Source organism: Haliaeetus leucocephalus, unplaced genomic scaffold (genome assembly GCF_000737465.1).
Source record: "Haliaeetus leucocephalus isolate CR32 unplaced genomic scaffold, Haliaeetus_leucocephalus-4.0 Scaffold178, whole genome shotgun sequence".
Lineage (NCBI taxonomy): Eukaryota > Metazoa > Chordata > Aves > Accipitriformes > Accipitridae > Haliaeetus > Haliaeetus leucocephalus.
The window spans coordinates 659,402-675,346 of NW_010972614.1; the positions used below are offsets into that span (position 1 = coordinate 659,402).

Here is a 15,945-nt window from a genome sequence, read left to right on the forward strand (position 1 = left end):
GGGAGTGGAGTTGAGCCGGGAAGGAGGCAGGGGTGGGGGAAGGTGTTCTAAGGTTTGGTTTTACTTCTCATTACCTTACTCTGGTTTGATTGGCAATAAATTAAGTTAATTTTCCCCAAGTTGAGTCTGTTTTGCCTGTGATGGTAATTGATTGAGTGATCTCTCCCTGTCCTTATTTTGACCCGTGAGCCTTTTCTTATATTTTCTCTCCCCTGTCCAGCTGAGAGGGGGAGTGATAGAGCGGCTTTGGCGGGCAGCTGGCCTCTAGCCAGGGTCAACCCACCAGGGTGAGGAATGAGGATTAATAGTTCACTGATAACAGCTTATGTGTTCACTTCATCCTTCTTTGCTACGCATCACTTGTTTACGAATTCACAGTACATGTACATGTCTGTATGTACATGTAGAAATATGCATGTATGTATATATGTGCATGTGCATACTTATCAGTATATTATTTACTGCGGGTTGATTAACAGGCTTTACTGTGAAATACACTGGATGCCTTTCAGGCTGCAACCTTGTAAATACTAGTGACGTTGAGAGTATTATCTGCTAAATGTAGTATTTCTCAGTTTAGGATGCTATCCAAGTTGAAGTGTGCAGTTGTTCTTAAGTATGACACTGAAGACTTTCCAGAAACCAGAAAGAAACCACACAACAGCGCTGCGTTGTACATGCTGTAAGTCATATAACAGACACATGTACCTGAAGATCCTTTCTGCCTCTTAATCCTCCCCATCAGCTGCCTCCTTCCTGGCTGATGACCTTCCTGCCTCTCTGAGAGCTGACTCTTCTTTACCCTTTCCTCCCTCTCTAAGCAAACCTTTTCTAAGAACTGTGGAGATGTTTAGTCTGGCACCACCCAGGGAGCGAGAGGGCTTGGCATGGGGAACAGTAGTTGATAGTGGGCTGCAGACCTTCTTAGCACTATTTCTGAGGACTTTTTTTTTTCCTGAGGGATGCAGTCCAGCTGATTTGGGAGCCTTCTTGCAGAGAGGCATGAATAGCTGGGTTGCATTTGTTCAGGGCTGCACTCTGGCATGGATAAAACCCTGGAAACCTTTGCTGCCAAACCAACACAGCTGATTCTGTGTTGTTGTGGTTAACTAACCAACCTCTAGCAACAGACAAAGGGGAAGAAACTATGTGAAGATCCTGTAAGTTAACTGAAACTGTACAAAAGTACCAGAAAAAAATTCCTGGGAAGAGTTTCCCATGAAATAAGAAAAACAGATACATAAATGCAGCACTTATCTTGAAAGCCAAAGTAGAATTCAGTGGGCTTTGATAAATCATTAAAGTTTTGGAAGGGCAAGAAGAACATGTTATATAACTGCTGGTACTGTGGACTTCTCAAGTAACTTTTTTAAGGGGTGGCAGGACAAAGTACAAGCAAGCAAACAGACCAGTTAAGTGTTGGAGAACTATATTAAAATAAATACTGAAGACATTATTTTGCCAAGAAAGCAGTTAAATTCCTCATGTGTCTACATGCTTTTTTGAGTAAAATACATCTGGAGGTATTGAAAATCATGTCTTTGTCTTCGTAGTTGCCAGTCAGCATCTTAAAGGCATGGGAATTCCTTGTATCATAAGCTTTCTTGGGGGAAAACTTGGTATCTCTTGAACAGAGATGATAAGTCTGCTTCAGGAAATGAAGTTCAAACAAGGCTGGGGAAAGTGTACCTAGGGAAGAGTAATGAAAAAAGAAAGAGAAAGCGGCACAGGGTTGCTTCAGTGTAACAGAGCGTGCAAAACAGAAATACCATCTGTCAGCTGGTTGTTGTGGAAGACTCCTGTGGTGGCCATCCTATCTCCTCTTCCATGCTTCCTTGTGAAGTTCATCTGCTGAATGGTGCTGAAAGTGTTGCGGAGGACCAGCGTGGGATAAAACACCTCTTTGCGCAAGACTGTAATGCTGTGAGTCTAATCCAAAGTAGATTTATGTCATTCTTGCTGCACTGCAGTATTTTATCAGGCACTTCATTAACCAAGTAGTAATTTTAATTCAGTTAAAGGCTTCACAGGTTTTTAATTTTAAAAGGCTTCACAGGTTTTTAATTTGAACAAAATTGGTGTTGTTCTTCTGTTTAGGTGATCTTTGGTTTGAAGCACCAGTGTACTGTAGTAAAAGCCATATGAATGAGAAGTTCCTTTGAAAGTGGGCTTGATACTTGGTTAGGGAAAAGGCCAGTACTTTTTGAGCAACTCAAACTTCTACATCCTGTGAGTCATCCTCAGTGCTCAGCTAGAGAAGCAGAACTGCCCTGATAAGGACAGAAGCATTGGAAATTGAAAAACAACTGGGGCTTACCACAGCAGGTGCTCTACAAAACACTGCTGACCTGGTGGAGGCACAGCCCATGAACAGAATGGCAGTGGGAGTGAGGAGGGACTTGGGTCAGGGCCACATTTTTCTCCCACTTTCCTTTTTTCTGTATTTCTATAGAGTGTATGTCTTATTCCCTACTGGCACCATGTTTTTTTCTTTCTTTTTTGAATTCAGAAGATTAATGTGGTCCAATCTGTGTCTTAGGTTGAGATTTTTTTAAATAGTTTTGAATGATTTGTAGAGTTTGGTATGAAGCAATGTGAAGTTTTCTAATTATGGAACATTTACATGCACCGATACCCAAGTCAAAACATGTATTTCCTCTGGAAATCACCTCCATCTTTTATGTGCAAATTACTATCTTGTTAGGTATCTATATAGTTGGTTTTCTCTTATTTCCCCCTGGAATTAGATACTCAAGGGGAAAAACAGAGCTTTAACTTGTTGAACCTCTGCAACTCTCTGATAGTCTGTACTCTTTGGATTATCTAAGCTGTAGGAATGGGCCAGATGTTGCCCAGAAAGACAACTGAGCAAGGGGGACCAACAGTGATGCGTGGACTGGGGTATCCCTGCTCATATCGAATACCTGGCAGCCAGGGCTGTGCCACATGAAGGGCTGCGGGGGTTATGTTCCAGTACAGATGTGTGTCAGTGTGCTTGTGTGAAACACACTGCCAGCTGCTGAGAAACTAAGCAAAGGGACACTCCAGATATCTACATAACTGTACCAAGGGTAGATACAAAACTTAGTGAAGAGGAAGTGTTGCTGTATGGTGAAGGCAGACAGATGGGTATGAAAGCAGACAGAATGGGAAGTGAAAGAGCTGCAATCACTTTTAGGCTTTCCCCACTAGTCTGGGGTGTCCAGGTGCATGTTGCACAAACAAAGCTATTTTCTTATTTAAAAATAAAAAATATATATATATGTATGTATGTAAGCACTTCATGCACACTGATGTTGCCAATAATAGTTCTGAAAATAGACAGTAAAATAAAATCACTATTTGTGGACATGTTTTCTTTTTAAATCACAGCAATATTCTGCATGGTGTTGCTGTCTGGATTCCCTTTGTATTAACTTAGCTGTCATGTGTGACTTTAGGCTTCATGTTTTAGTAGACGAAATAAGTTTCATCTTTGAAATAAAGGCACTAAGGTTATAAATATTATGACTGTTTTGTTCTTATGTTCTCAAAAATCTGTCATTAAGACAGCTCACTGAAGTAAACACTAAAAGGGTTTTACATCAAAGAATCAGAAAGCATCATGTTGTAATGAGACTGCAGCATGCCTATTGCTAATGAGTTGACAGTAAAGTTGAATGCGGTTTTCATCTACTGTCTTGTAAATTGATTTTAGTTTATGGTGCTGTAGGCTAGGTCTCCTTAGTTTTGTATTTTTGTTTAATTGAATAGCAAGACGTATAATTAGCTTAAGTATGCTGTGTGCCTTCACTGACACAAGCTCCCAAACCAGTGAAATTTACTCCAGCACGAAGACTCTGATCTGCTCATCCTGTGTGCTGGGTGGACCTTTTTTGAGGTAAAACCAGCTCAAGCTGAAAGTTAAAATGGGCAAGAAAATTATACCAGTCTTAATGGTCTATTACATGTGACATATATGTAGTTAAAAATGTTTCCTAGTCTCCCATAATTCTCAGAAAAATGTATTCCTTATATTTGCTGTTTATTTCTCCAGCTGTTATATGAGAAGTTGAGCTATTTTGTGACTTATCTTTTCCTGTTCATATAATCTTTTCTTTATGATACTATTCTTGCCTAATAAGGTATTTCACAGAAGGCTTTGGAGTATGACAGCTATTAATAGTTGCTGCTTGTAGCAGGAATGAAGGAAAATAGCTTGTAGTAGAGTTACTGGACCAAGGCACTTAATGTTTATAATACATCTATAGTGTGCAGTGAGTGGGGAAAGCTGCCCACAGCTCCTAGTGCTTGCTGCTAACGCCACGTCAGCAGAACACTGTTGTGTTTCATCTGTTTTCTGTAAAAAGTATCATAGTGTTTAATGGAGGTGATTTTGTATGATCTGACAAAGTATCTGTGCACCCTGTCTTTGGCTTCCCGTGACACATTGTACCTGCTGGCAGACAGCAATATACTGAGAAGTCAGTGTAGAGCTCAGTCTTCACATCAACTGGTACAAATACTGATTTTGGGAAAAATTTGTTACCTGTTTCTTCAGATGACTTTTTCCTGTTGATTTGTAAGGTCTCCTTTGCGAGAAGAATATAGTATTCTGCTTGTCTTGCCTTCCCAATAATTGTAAATGCTTCTGCTCGTAATGAAGGTTACAGGCCATAGCAACAAATACTGGATATCAGAATTGATGTTTTTCCTGTACAAGGGTATCTTCACTGCTGTTTAGATGAGGGGTCTGACAGATATTTAGAAGCAGTGTTTGGTGAAGCTGCTATGGAAAATGGTGCTCTGTGTTGGACTGGATCCTTATGGGACCCTTCCAACTCGAGATACTCCATGTTTAAGCCATGTAAGTTATTTAACTTGTTTACTTTGGAGATAGGGGCTCTGTTATGCAGTAATTGGAGAATATTGGTAAGTAGGTATTATCTCCCATTAACAGTGATGGAGAGCTCATACCTAATACAATTCCTAGGATGCTGCTCTAAAAACTTAACCCTGGACAGCCATCCCAGCATAATTTCATTAAGGACTGCCTGCTAATTGAGGAGGAAATGGTACTAGGAGGAGCTGTAATATCTGAAAATCAAAAAAGAGCTCTCAGAGGAAAGGGGTGATCTATCTGTCCCATGTGACAGCAAGGCAAAGGTGGGGGGATGGGGGTGGGTGGGCAGGGAATAAGTTAATGTCCACACTCCGCTACAACACCAGAAACATTTTGAGAGTTGCAGGCATTGTTTTTGGTAACCAGTGTTACCAAATATGCACAGCTAAAATTCCCTATCTGCCTTCTCAAGGTAGTAAAGTTGTGATAAAGGCGTTCAGCACCCATCACAGAGATTATCTGACATCCATCTGCCTTCAGCAAATGCATCTTTGAATAGGACTCTTGCTGTGCCTGCTGTGGCTTTGCAGTGTGCTGGTCTGCTGGTGCTGCCAGTGGATGGAAGTGGGATGTTTTCTCTGTGCTGCTTCCCTGGGATGGTATGGCGAGAGGGCACAGGGCAGGAACTGGCGATGCACCCCACAAATTCAGGTTACTCTTCTGTCCGCATATCCTTTGGCTTTAGCCAAGAAGACTAGCTGGTAAGTTCAACTGCCTCACACATGCACTTCATAAATTTTCACCAGTAGGGTCGAACTAACCCTTTCTTTTAGTCTTGAATTCTCCCTGCAGCACAGTGGAATTAGAACTCGTGGTTAGTACAAAAATCTGCATGGTATCAAACACCCAAGAGATGAAAAAAACCTAAAGCCATTATTGAATGCATCAATTAAGGGGATCTATGATGTTGGCTTTTGGGATAATCCCTCCTCAGTCTCACTTTGGAAGTCAGCTGCCCAGGCACAACACCACAAATTCACGTATACCCCAGTCCAAAAAGAAGAAGTGTTTGTCTATCAGAAGCGTGGCAGCAGTTTTAATCCCATGTTTGTTATTATTTTTTCTTTAGGGTACCATCTTTCTGCCTGGCAACAGAGTAATTGAGCATCCCTGCAATGAAGAAAGTCCAGGAAAGTTCCTTTTTGAAGTTATTCCAGGTAGGATATTCTACTCCATGTAAAAAGTCTTTGCAGTTTTCTTCTCAGTGACAAATGGCCATGTCTGTTCTGCCAGAACAGAAGCTGAAGGTGATTAATGATTCAATTTAATGGGGGGGGAGGGGGAGGGAGGTTAGTTTAATACTTTCATTCATGTTTTTTTCATTCACTTCCGGGCAGCTTAGGAAAAAGATGTGGTTTTTATTTGTCACTGTAAAGCATGATTGTTCGTGGCAAGGAGCTACACCACTGAGTGGCATAGTGACAGTACAAGTGTATTTGGTAATTATTTTACGTTATATTGGATGCTATGAAGTAGTGTGTCCTGTGGTAACAAAGGAATCCATAACTTAACATCAATAGCTTATCAGTATAGTACATGGGTGTGATGACATCAGTACCATCACTTGAGAATGCTCCCTGGTCACTGTGGATGGATAAACAGATTGTAACAACAGCAAGCACTGCTGCTTTGAAGCCCTAAACTTGTTTTCAGTTGTGTTTTTTTGATTGGGTGTCTTTTTAGGTAGGGTTAGATTCGTCTAAAGAACATTACCGTGTCAACTGAGTGGTACTCCTGACTGCGTGTATTGCTTAAGTGATTTGTTGGCCTTCTCTTTGCTACCTTGGACTTCCCGAGGGCAGACTTTGGCCTGTTTAGAGGCTTGGTTGACAGAGTCCCTTGGGTGGCAGCCCTGAAGGGCAAAGGAGTCCAGGGAGACTGGACATTCTTCAAGAAGGAAATCTTAAAGGCACAGGAGCAGGCTGTCCCCATGTGCTGAAAGACAAGCCAATGGGCAAGACGACTGGCCTGGCTGAACGGAGAACTCTGACTGGAACTCAGGGAAAAAATTGAGTTTATGACCTTTGGAAGAAGTGGCAGGGAATTCAGGAGGTCTGTAAGGGTGTTGTGAACTTATGCAAGAAGAACATTAGAAGGGCCACAGCTCAACTAGAACTTGATTTGGCTACTGCCATAAAAGACAATAAAAGATGTTTCTATAAATACTTTAGCAACAGAAGGAGAGCTAAGGACAATCTCCTTCCTTTATTGGATGTGGGCAGGAAACATAGTGACAAAGGATGAGGAAAAGGGTGAGGTACTTACTGCCTTCTTTGCTTCAGTCTTTAAAAGTAAGACCAATTGTCCTCGGGGTACCCAGGCTACCGAGCTGGAAGACAGGGAACAGAATGAAGCCCCCATAGTCCAAGAGGAAATGGTTAGTGACCTGCTACACCACTTAGACAGACACAAGTCTACGGGCTGGATGGGATCCACCCAAGGCTACTGAGGGAGCTGGTGGAACTGCTTACCAAGCCACTTTCCATCATTTATCAGCAGTCCTGGCTAACCAGCGAGGTCCCAGTTGAGTGGAGGTTAGCAAATGTGATACCCATCTACAAGAAGGGCCATAAGGAGGATCTGGGGAACTGCAGGCCTGTCAGTCTGACCTCAGTGCCAGGGAAGGTTATGGAGCAGATCATCTTGAGCGCCATCACACAGCACATGCAGGTCAACCAGGTGATCAGGCCCAGTCAGCAGGAGTTTGTGAAGGGCAGGTCCTGCTTGACTAACCTGATCTCCTTCTATGACAAGGTGACCTGCTTAGTGGACAAGGGAAAGGCTGTGGATATTGTTTCCCTGGACTTTAGTAAAGCCTTTGATACCATTTCCCACAGCATTCTCCCAGAGAAACTGGCTGCTCATGGCTTTTACGGGGGTAATTTTAGCTGAGTAAAAAGCTGGCTGGATGGTCAGACCCAAATTGTTGTAAATACAGATTCAATGAGGCTAAGTCCCAGGTCCTGCACTTGGGTGACAACAACCCCATGCAGCACTACAGGCTTGGGGAAGAGTGGCTGGAGAGCTGCCTGGCAGAAAAGGACCTGGGGGTGTTGGTTGACAGTCAGCTGAATATGAGCCAGCAGTGTGCCCAGGTGGCCAACAGCATCCTGGCCTGTATCAGAAATAGTGTGGCCAGCAGGAGCAGGGAAGTGATCGTCCCCCTGTACTCTGCACTGGTGAGGCCGCACCTCGAGTACTGTGTTCAGTTTTGGGCCCCTCGCTGCAGGGAAGACATTGAGGTGCTGGAGCGTGTCCAAAAAAGAGCAACCAAGCTGGTGAGGAGCCTGGAGCACAAGTCTTATGAGGAGCGGCTGAGGGAACTGGGGTTGTTTAGTCTGGAGAAAAGGAGGCTGAGGGGAGACCTTATCACTCTCTACAACTACCTGAAGGGGGGTTGTAGTGAGGTGGGTGTCGGTCTCTTTTCCCAAGTAACAAGCAATAGGACGAGAGGAAACAGCCTGAAGTTGTGGCAGGGGAAGTTTAGATTGGATATTATGAAAAATTTCTTCACTGAAAGGGTTGTCAAGCATTGCAACAGGCTGCTCAGGGAAGTGGTTGAGTCACCATCCCTGGAGGTATTTAAAAGACGTGTAGATGTGGCGCTTAGGGACATGGTTTAGTGGTGGACTTAGTAGAATTATGTTAACAGTTGGACTCGATGATCTTAAAGGTCATTTCCAACCAAAATGATTCTATTTTTCAACATCCATTTAGCCCACTATGTTTATTCAATCTATTCTGTTAATCCCCATATTACTTTTCAATTTACTGTTTCATTATGGCTATTTAAAAGGGTAAATAGAGGATAATGTTTATTGAAAATCACCTCCATGTTCTTGCTCTTAAACGACCTTGGTGTCAAGGCACAAATGTAGTTGTCTTGACTGATGCACAGAGATTTTGATATATTGTAGAAGTGTAAGAAATATGAAGTAGATTTCAAATCTAAGGAGACTGGTCACTCACTGGAATTTGCAGATGCATCTCAGCACAGTGCAGCTTTATTTTTCCTTCCATACGTGGCAAAGAATTTGGTTATGAAAGCTATGTGCAGTAAGGGGTTAGGATGCAAAGAAAGCAAGCATGGTATCTATGAGGTTTGCTTAACACTCACCCCAGCTTGAATCAATCACATTTTTAAAAGTTTCTCACTGTGGTCTGTATCTTTTTCATCTGTTCAAAATGTTGAAAGAAACCTATTATTAACATTGCAAGTCTGGGGTTGACTAAAATCTTGTTTCCATTGAAGATTAAGAGAGTTGTTTCAATTGGAAAAAGTGCTGCTGCTTTTTTTTTTTTCCTCACAGAGCACACAGAATGCTTTCTGACCTAAAATTTCCCGGCAAAATAGGACTTCCAATCAGTCGTTTCATAAATTAAACCTGTATTTCGTCTGGATGTTGTAGATGGGAAAGAGGGAAGCTGAGCTTCTCTACTTGTAGCTGTTGCTGTTATTGTAGTAGGGTTGGTGCCCTACAGCAGTGTGTGTGGAGGGGATAAGAGGAGCAGACAGAAGTGGACTGGCACTGATTTCAGTGATGATCTCTCCTCCTGATAGATGTGGCCATGGGAGAAGCAGCAGGTTAAACTAGAAAGCACTGCTGAGGAAGTGCACAAAACAGGGGTGTTCCCATTTCAAAATGGCTGCAATGCCACCTTTGCTGCCACGTGGCATGTGAAGACATCAATATGACGGATTTTGCTGAAGCTCCATGTATCCTGATTCATATGACACCGTAATCTGTCTGATAATGCTCACCCTGGGTGTGCTGCTTATGCCTCTGGTCTATGTGAATTTGGCATCAAGTGTGGAATATTTAACTGTAGGCCCGAGATGTGTGTGTGGTGCAGGCACGAAAACCTTCCTGTGTAGCCATGCAGGCAGCTGTATGGCAGCAGAGGGTCACTGCCTGCATGGGACCTGCCACAGCTGAGCTGCAGAAAGCTCCCTCAGCTACAGCTTGTAATCTTCCCTAACAGGAGGAAATCTGGCTGATAACAGGATAGTAAGAAATGGTGATGGAATAAGACTTGAACAGTCAAACACTTACATTTTGAAGGCAAGCCCTTCTGCCCATGTTCAAGCACCTTCCTCAGAGATCACTCATTTTCTGTGTATGATGCTATCCCAAATACCACTGACGCCTGTGAGATGTGTACAGCACATCTGAAGGTCAGACTGTGCTTTGCTGCTGAGTTTGAATGCTTTTACCACAGTACCTGGCTCTTGTCTAAATTGTAGAAAGCCTCCAGAAAATGCAATGTTTCACCCTGGTTTTAGTACATTGTTAAGTCTCAACCACCATCTGTGTTGCTTCTGCTCGCGTGATTTGACTGTTTATTGCTGGTTTTGAAAGTGTCGGTACCTCTCACTCGATTTTCTTCCAGCCTGAGCCCTTATGTGCCAAGCCTCAGCCTGGGGTCATCCTTCATGCCCAAGTTAAAAAGCCTTGGGCAGCATAGCTGACAGTGGGAGTGCCAGCTGCTGAACTGATGGGCAATGCTGATGGGAGAGCATGATTGCTCTCGTGATGTCCCAAAAATACTTGTTATGCCATCTTTCTATGCAGTCAAGTTTAAAAGTAATTTGCAATTAATTTTTGAGCTGCGTTCAATATTTATCTGGAGCCTTCCTGAGCCTCAGGGAGAAGTTTTTGGTTTGTTTTGTTTGCTTGTTTTTAATTTGGGGGGTGGGGGGGGTTGAACGTGTTTAGGATAGCACCAGTATATTTATTTCCACACACACACACCCTTGCTAACAAGCATGCAGCTATAGTGACTTCATACTGGAGCAGTTTTCTTGGTGAGGTATTATGCTAAGGATTCATGACCAAAAAAAGTTTTTTGGAAATCGGATAGGACATTCATGCCACAGCACTGGTCTTTGGGGGATTAAATTAAAATTGAGACTCAGGGGGGCTGTGGAGGCATCACAGTGCTTGTAGAACTATTGTCAGCTGTATGTTAAGCAAAGATGAAGTGAGCTTTGCCACCATCATTGTGTCACTGTTGCTTCTCAAGGCAAGTATTGCCAGCTTTTTGTGATGGAGCTGTTTGTCATCTGTATCCTCTCAGTGACTCAGTATAAAAGTCGGTTTTGTAGGCTGGCAGCAACAAAACTCATTGGGTGTAATAGAGAAAAAATACATTGTAGTCAAGGTTCTGTTTAGTCTTTGTTAGCTTTCATATGAGAAAACAGCTGCATAGCAACAGGATCTATTTGCAGGCATTTTTTTATTTTGTCAGTTTAAATGAACGGTGTGTTAAACATATGGTGCTGAAGCTCACTCTGCTCTTGGATTCTGTTTTCCCTGTATTAAAGGTTGAAATAAGTTTAATTATAATCCCAAAGGCAATAGTGACAAGTCCTCTTTTTGTCTATCATGTCTGTGGGCGGCCTGAAAACTTGTGTGTGTGTTTGTTTATTGGTAATACATGCAAATTATTTTGGGAATGTATGTGGGAGTAGGTTTATACTATGAAACTAATTCTCTGTACACAGGCGTCTCTGAAGATGAGTGAAAGAAATGTGTGTGGAGACAAGTATCTTGCAGTTTTGATTCTGTAATTAAAATACAGATGCCTTTAATTTGCATTTTGAAAACATTCTGTTCATTCCTTAACACATGACATGGTTTAATACTTAAATTTGCTCCTTTTTTTTTCTTTTGCTCTGCTGACGCAGTTAATGTACAGGAGTGAAACTGTCTCCTGTACAGCACAAGGCCCATGCCACAATTCTGTGCAGGAGTTTTCTGTACCGGAGTCAGTGTGACCATGAGGTGACTAGTGATGTCTGTGGTTATTAGCAGCTTCTCTTGCACTTGGAGGGATGCTTCATACTCAACAGAAACCAGAAGAGAGCTTAAATTTATACCTTTTTAATGGAAAATATGCACATAGAGCAAAGTTGTGTGATTAGGTTTGTTCAAGTGATTGTGTTTTATTTGCTGATTGTTACTAGTTTTATTTAGAAGATAAGATCTCATTCTGTGTATTTGTTACTTTCTAAAGGAAACCTGAGTTTTTTATCTTGGTATGCAGGTGTAACGGGGGAAAGCGTTTATGTTCACACAGAACTGAATCGGGTGACCTAGCTGTGTTTCAGTGAACTAGGTGTCACCCCTAGTTATGGAGATGCAGAACAGAGGCATATGAAAAGCACCATAGTTTGCATGTGGGGTGGTTTGCAGATGGGGGACTTGATTCCTACTTCAGTTGAGTTACTGCACCCCATTTGCACTAGGAGGAGCTGAGCACAGAGATGTGGGAAGCTCAGATACATCCATTGTTTTTCACACAAGGCTTGAGCATCTTTTTTGGAGTCCCCTGGACTTTCCAAGGGTTGCTGCCTGAAGGCATTTTGAGCGAGGGCAGTACAGAAAGCCTTGTGGTAGGAGCCTGGGGTTTTCCCAGGGATGTCCAGACAGTTGTAGGAGCTCCCAGGACTTGAATCCTCATGTCGTGATGCACTCGGGAAGCACCCTCAGTTCCAAATAATCTCGGACTACGTAGGTAATTGTCTAGAAGAGATGATGGTTATTGAATGGGTGAAGGAATGTGCTTCATCATTGACCGGACTTTGATCCTGGAAACTAAACTGCTCATACTGCTACCTCCCCAGTTGCTGTTATTTGAGATCCTTATGTGGTGGCTGATGTCCTGCTCTATGAGAGTGATAATGAATTTTACAGCTTGGCCTCATGGGTAAGAAGCCAGATCACCACTCCAATGGTATTTCACTATTTGAATGTTATCAAATCATGTATTTCTTCATTCCCTGTCCTGTATTACATGCAAATTTAATGAGAAAACAGCACTGAAGACAAGCTTACTTTCAGGACCATGTTTTCTAGCATGTGATCTGTTTGCATGCTATGTTCTAAGGCATGAGTTCCCTAGAGAGACAAATATCCCAAAGATTTCTCTGATGAGTTGTTCAGTTGCATAAGTGTTAATATTTAATTAATGCTGTTTAAACTAAACCATACATTTCCAAATGTTGATCTTCAATATTCCTTGTGGAATATTTTGCTTGTAAACTTTGTATGTGTGTGCTGTATTTTTCACTATTGGCAGAGTATCATAGTCCAGCACGTGCATTGGTAGTACTGATTTACCAAAGTCTGTTCATACCTCTAAAAGTATTCTCAGTGCAGCCCCAGGTTATGTGTCTGCAGCGTAAGGCATGGTTTCATTCTTAGGGGTTGTTGAGACTGTTAGGAAATAAATGTAATATTTCACGGAGGTTACTTGTAGTCTCTGCTGCTGCTTTTTTCTGCACTTGCATGCCTGCTGATTTCTTGTGTGTATGGCTCCTGGGTTATCTCCCTTCCCATCAGGGAACACGAGATCTTTTTTGAGTTGTGGATGGTGAAGACTGCAGAAGACAGGAATTACCTTCAGCACTGTACACTTTCATTTGTTTAAGGTCAGTTTGTCAGGTTTGAGAACTGTAGACAAGAGAACAAGCCCAAACATATTGCTGAGGAGAATTGCACCATTTTTATTTTGATTTAGATGAGCTCTCTCTGTGCACAATTTTTCTGTACATACATCTTTTCAGAAAGCAGTTTCTCAGTGATGCTATGCAACAGAAGCATTGGTTCCCTTTCTGGTACTAATTGAAAACAGGCCAAACGAATTGCTGCAATGAGACGACTTACTTCTGTTTTTTCAAGTAGAAGTACAGGATATAAATCAAAATAGGGCATGTACTTAAAATAAGCTACCTTCCCAAATGCTTCAGCTGGAAAGGATGTGAAACGAAAGTGGTTTCACTGGACTGCCATGTGTGAGCCTGTCTCAGGACTTAGTTTTGATACTCTGGCAGTCTTTACTTCTATGATACTGTTCAAAATTTTGGCTGCTTTTGCATCACAGCTTTTCTTGTAGGAATTATTTTCAGGTAATTTAGAAAGCTGCAGTAGGTTTTACAAACTGATGTTAGGAAAGTGCTCCCCAATACTGTTGTGGAGAGTGCCCTACAAAGTATTTTTGTATTATTTTGGAGGACTTGAGTTGTTGCTGTTCACAGCATGTTTGAATCTAATTTTTCTGGCATGAAATTCTTATGCTGTGCTTTCTCAGAACAGTGAGCAGTATTTCATCAGGTTTCTAGGCTGACTTTATGGACTTGTGAAGTCTTTGACTACAGAGCATTTCCCAAAAGTCTGTAGCTTTATTAGAGAATCTCTGCAAGGGATTGAAATGTTAATTCCTAGAACTTTGAAACTGTTAAAATTATTTTTTCATTAGTCAGAAGAAAAAGAGGTGTCCACAGGCCTTTTTCTTTATTTCTTTATGTCTTTAATTGCATACCATATGGCAAATGAAGTTTCCTGCAGATTAACTGTTCTGGTAGGGAGCATGAAGTAGATTTGGGGGAAGGGGCGGGTGTTTAAGCTTCCTTTACATAAAAGGTTGGATAATAAACTATTTTGCTTCTACTGCTGCAATAGGCTTTCACTCCTCAAAGCTTAATGAATTTTTTAGTTCCAAAGAACGATGTTACTGCAGGACAGCTATCTTATGTTTAAGTCAGCTTAGATTTGCTTAGGTCTGCGCACCCATGTCAGGTGAGTCAGGAGGGATCTGTTTTGCATATGTGCATGTCACTCTGATTTCACTGTCAGTAAACAGGCCCTTTAGCCTCCACAAGTGTGTCGTGAGGTTTGAGAAGATAAATGGCTGCCAGTGTATTGTAAAGTTATTAAAAACTCTCCAGTTCCTTGTTGATACATAGTGCTTAGCAGATTAAGCCCTTCAAGAGTTTTGCCATGAGTTCTCAAACATCTGAAATGGGAAGGCCGCATAAGGTGATAATTCTTGTCACCTACTGATTGGCCGCATTTTTAATTAAGGGTCCATGAAGGCCTGGAAAACATGGATTTGGTAAGTTCACTTGCATTTTTTTCCCTAAGGCACACAAGTAAGACAAAACAGGAATTCCAGATAAATCTTTTTTGGCTAAACAAGCAGTTTTTTTCATAGTGCTCCCATGAACCTTAATAGGTTGGATACCAGATACTCCCTGTAGCTTCTAGTTCAATATTCTTCTCTTCTGATACCAATACTTTGCAGTCCTAGAAGTCATATGACAGCAGGACTTCTGTGTGATGGGAAAGGCTGGACTCTATAGTGAGGCACCAAACAGGGCAGATAATTAGCTGACATGTGTGACTGTGACTGGTATAATTCAATGTGATGTCTTGGGGATGGAAATGTTTTAGAAGGTTTTGAACTCTGTTGTTTTGAAGTAGAACTGTTTGTTTTCTGTAAAGCTGTAGCCTTGTGAGAAATAAGGGGCAAGAGCTCTCTGCCTTATCTTCTCAGGTGTAATTTCCATGTCCAAGGTGAGGATACACCCACATGTAGCTTTCCTTGAAGGCTTAGCAGAGTGTTAGGAACACAATGCACTAAGCAAATTCCCTTCTCTTGACTTTAGGAGAAAATTGTGTATTGAGAGGTTTCCTGCCCTGCTGCAAAACATGCTTTTCCATAGCACACATGTGCACACACCCGAGCGCTGAGGTACTCTCTCTACCTTTGCTGTTGTGCAGATGCTCTGTATTCCCTTTACCATCTGCATGGCTAGCACAAAAATTGATTCCCTTTTCTTCATGATACAAAACCCCAAAATGAACTGTTAAACCAGGCAGCTGCTTTGACTTGTTCCCTGCACTGAATTCCTATCTCCTCCTGGTGTGACCCCGGTGGATTTAATTGGTGCTGCCACAAAGATGAATGCCTTCCCCTGCACGCGCTGACAGCCAGCAGTGCCTCTTCATTAGTTGTCAGGAGCACAGGACCTCAAAGGCATTGGTTATACTGCCAACTGAATTAATTGTACCTCTGATATCTTCTGGAGGGAGCAGGCAGGCTGTTTAATCAAATGGGCACCAGCCTTACTGGACATAGGTATCTCCATGTAATGCTATATTGTGCTAAAGCAGCTTTGAGCGCTGCTTGTTTCCTATTGAAGATCTCCTGAACACATTGCCATCCTTATTAACAGAGTGATTTCTCAAAAAAGTATTTGGTAGGGAGCCACCTCTCTG

General features: G+C 42.1%; 1 protein-coding gene across 2 annotated transcripts in view; it reads left to right on the top strand.

Annotated features, from left to right (window-relative positions):
* The window catches only part of ARHGAP24 (Rho GTPase activating protein 24), a 189,184-nt gene that overhangs the window by 38,065 nt on the left and 135,174 nt on the right, over positions 1–15,945 (top strand). For both annotated transcript variants that reach the window (XM_010564422.1, XM_010564424.1), the window contains exon 2: positions 5,952–6,039. In XM_010564422.1, coding sequence (XP_010562724.1) covers positions 5,952–6,039 — 88 coding nt within the window. The remainder of the gene's footprint in view (positions 1–5,951; positions 6,040–15,945) is intronic.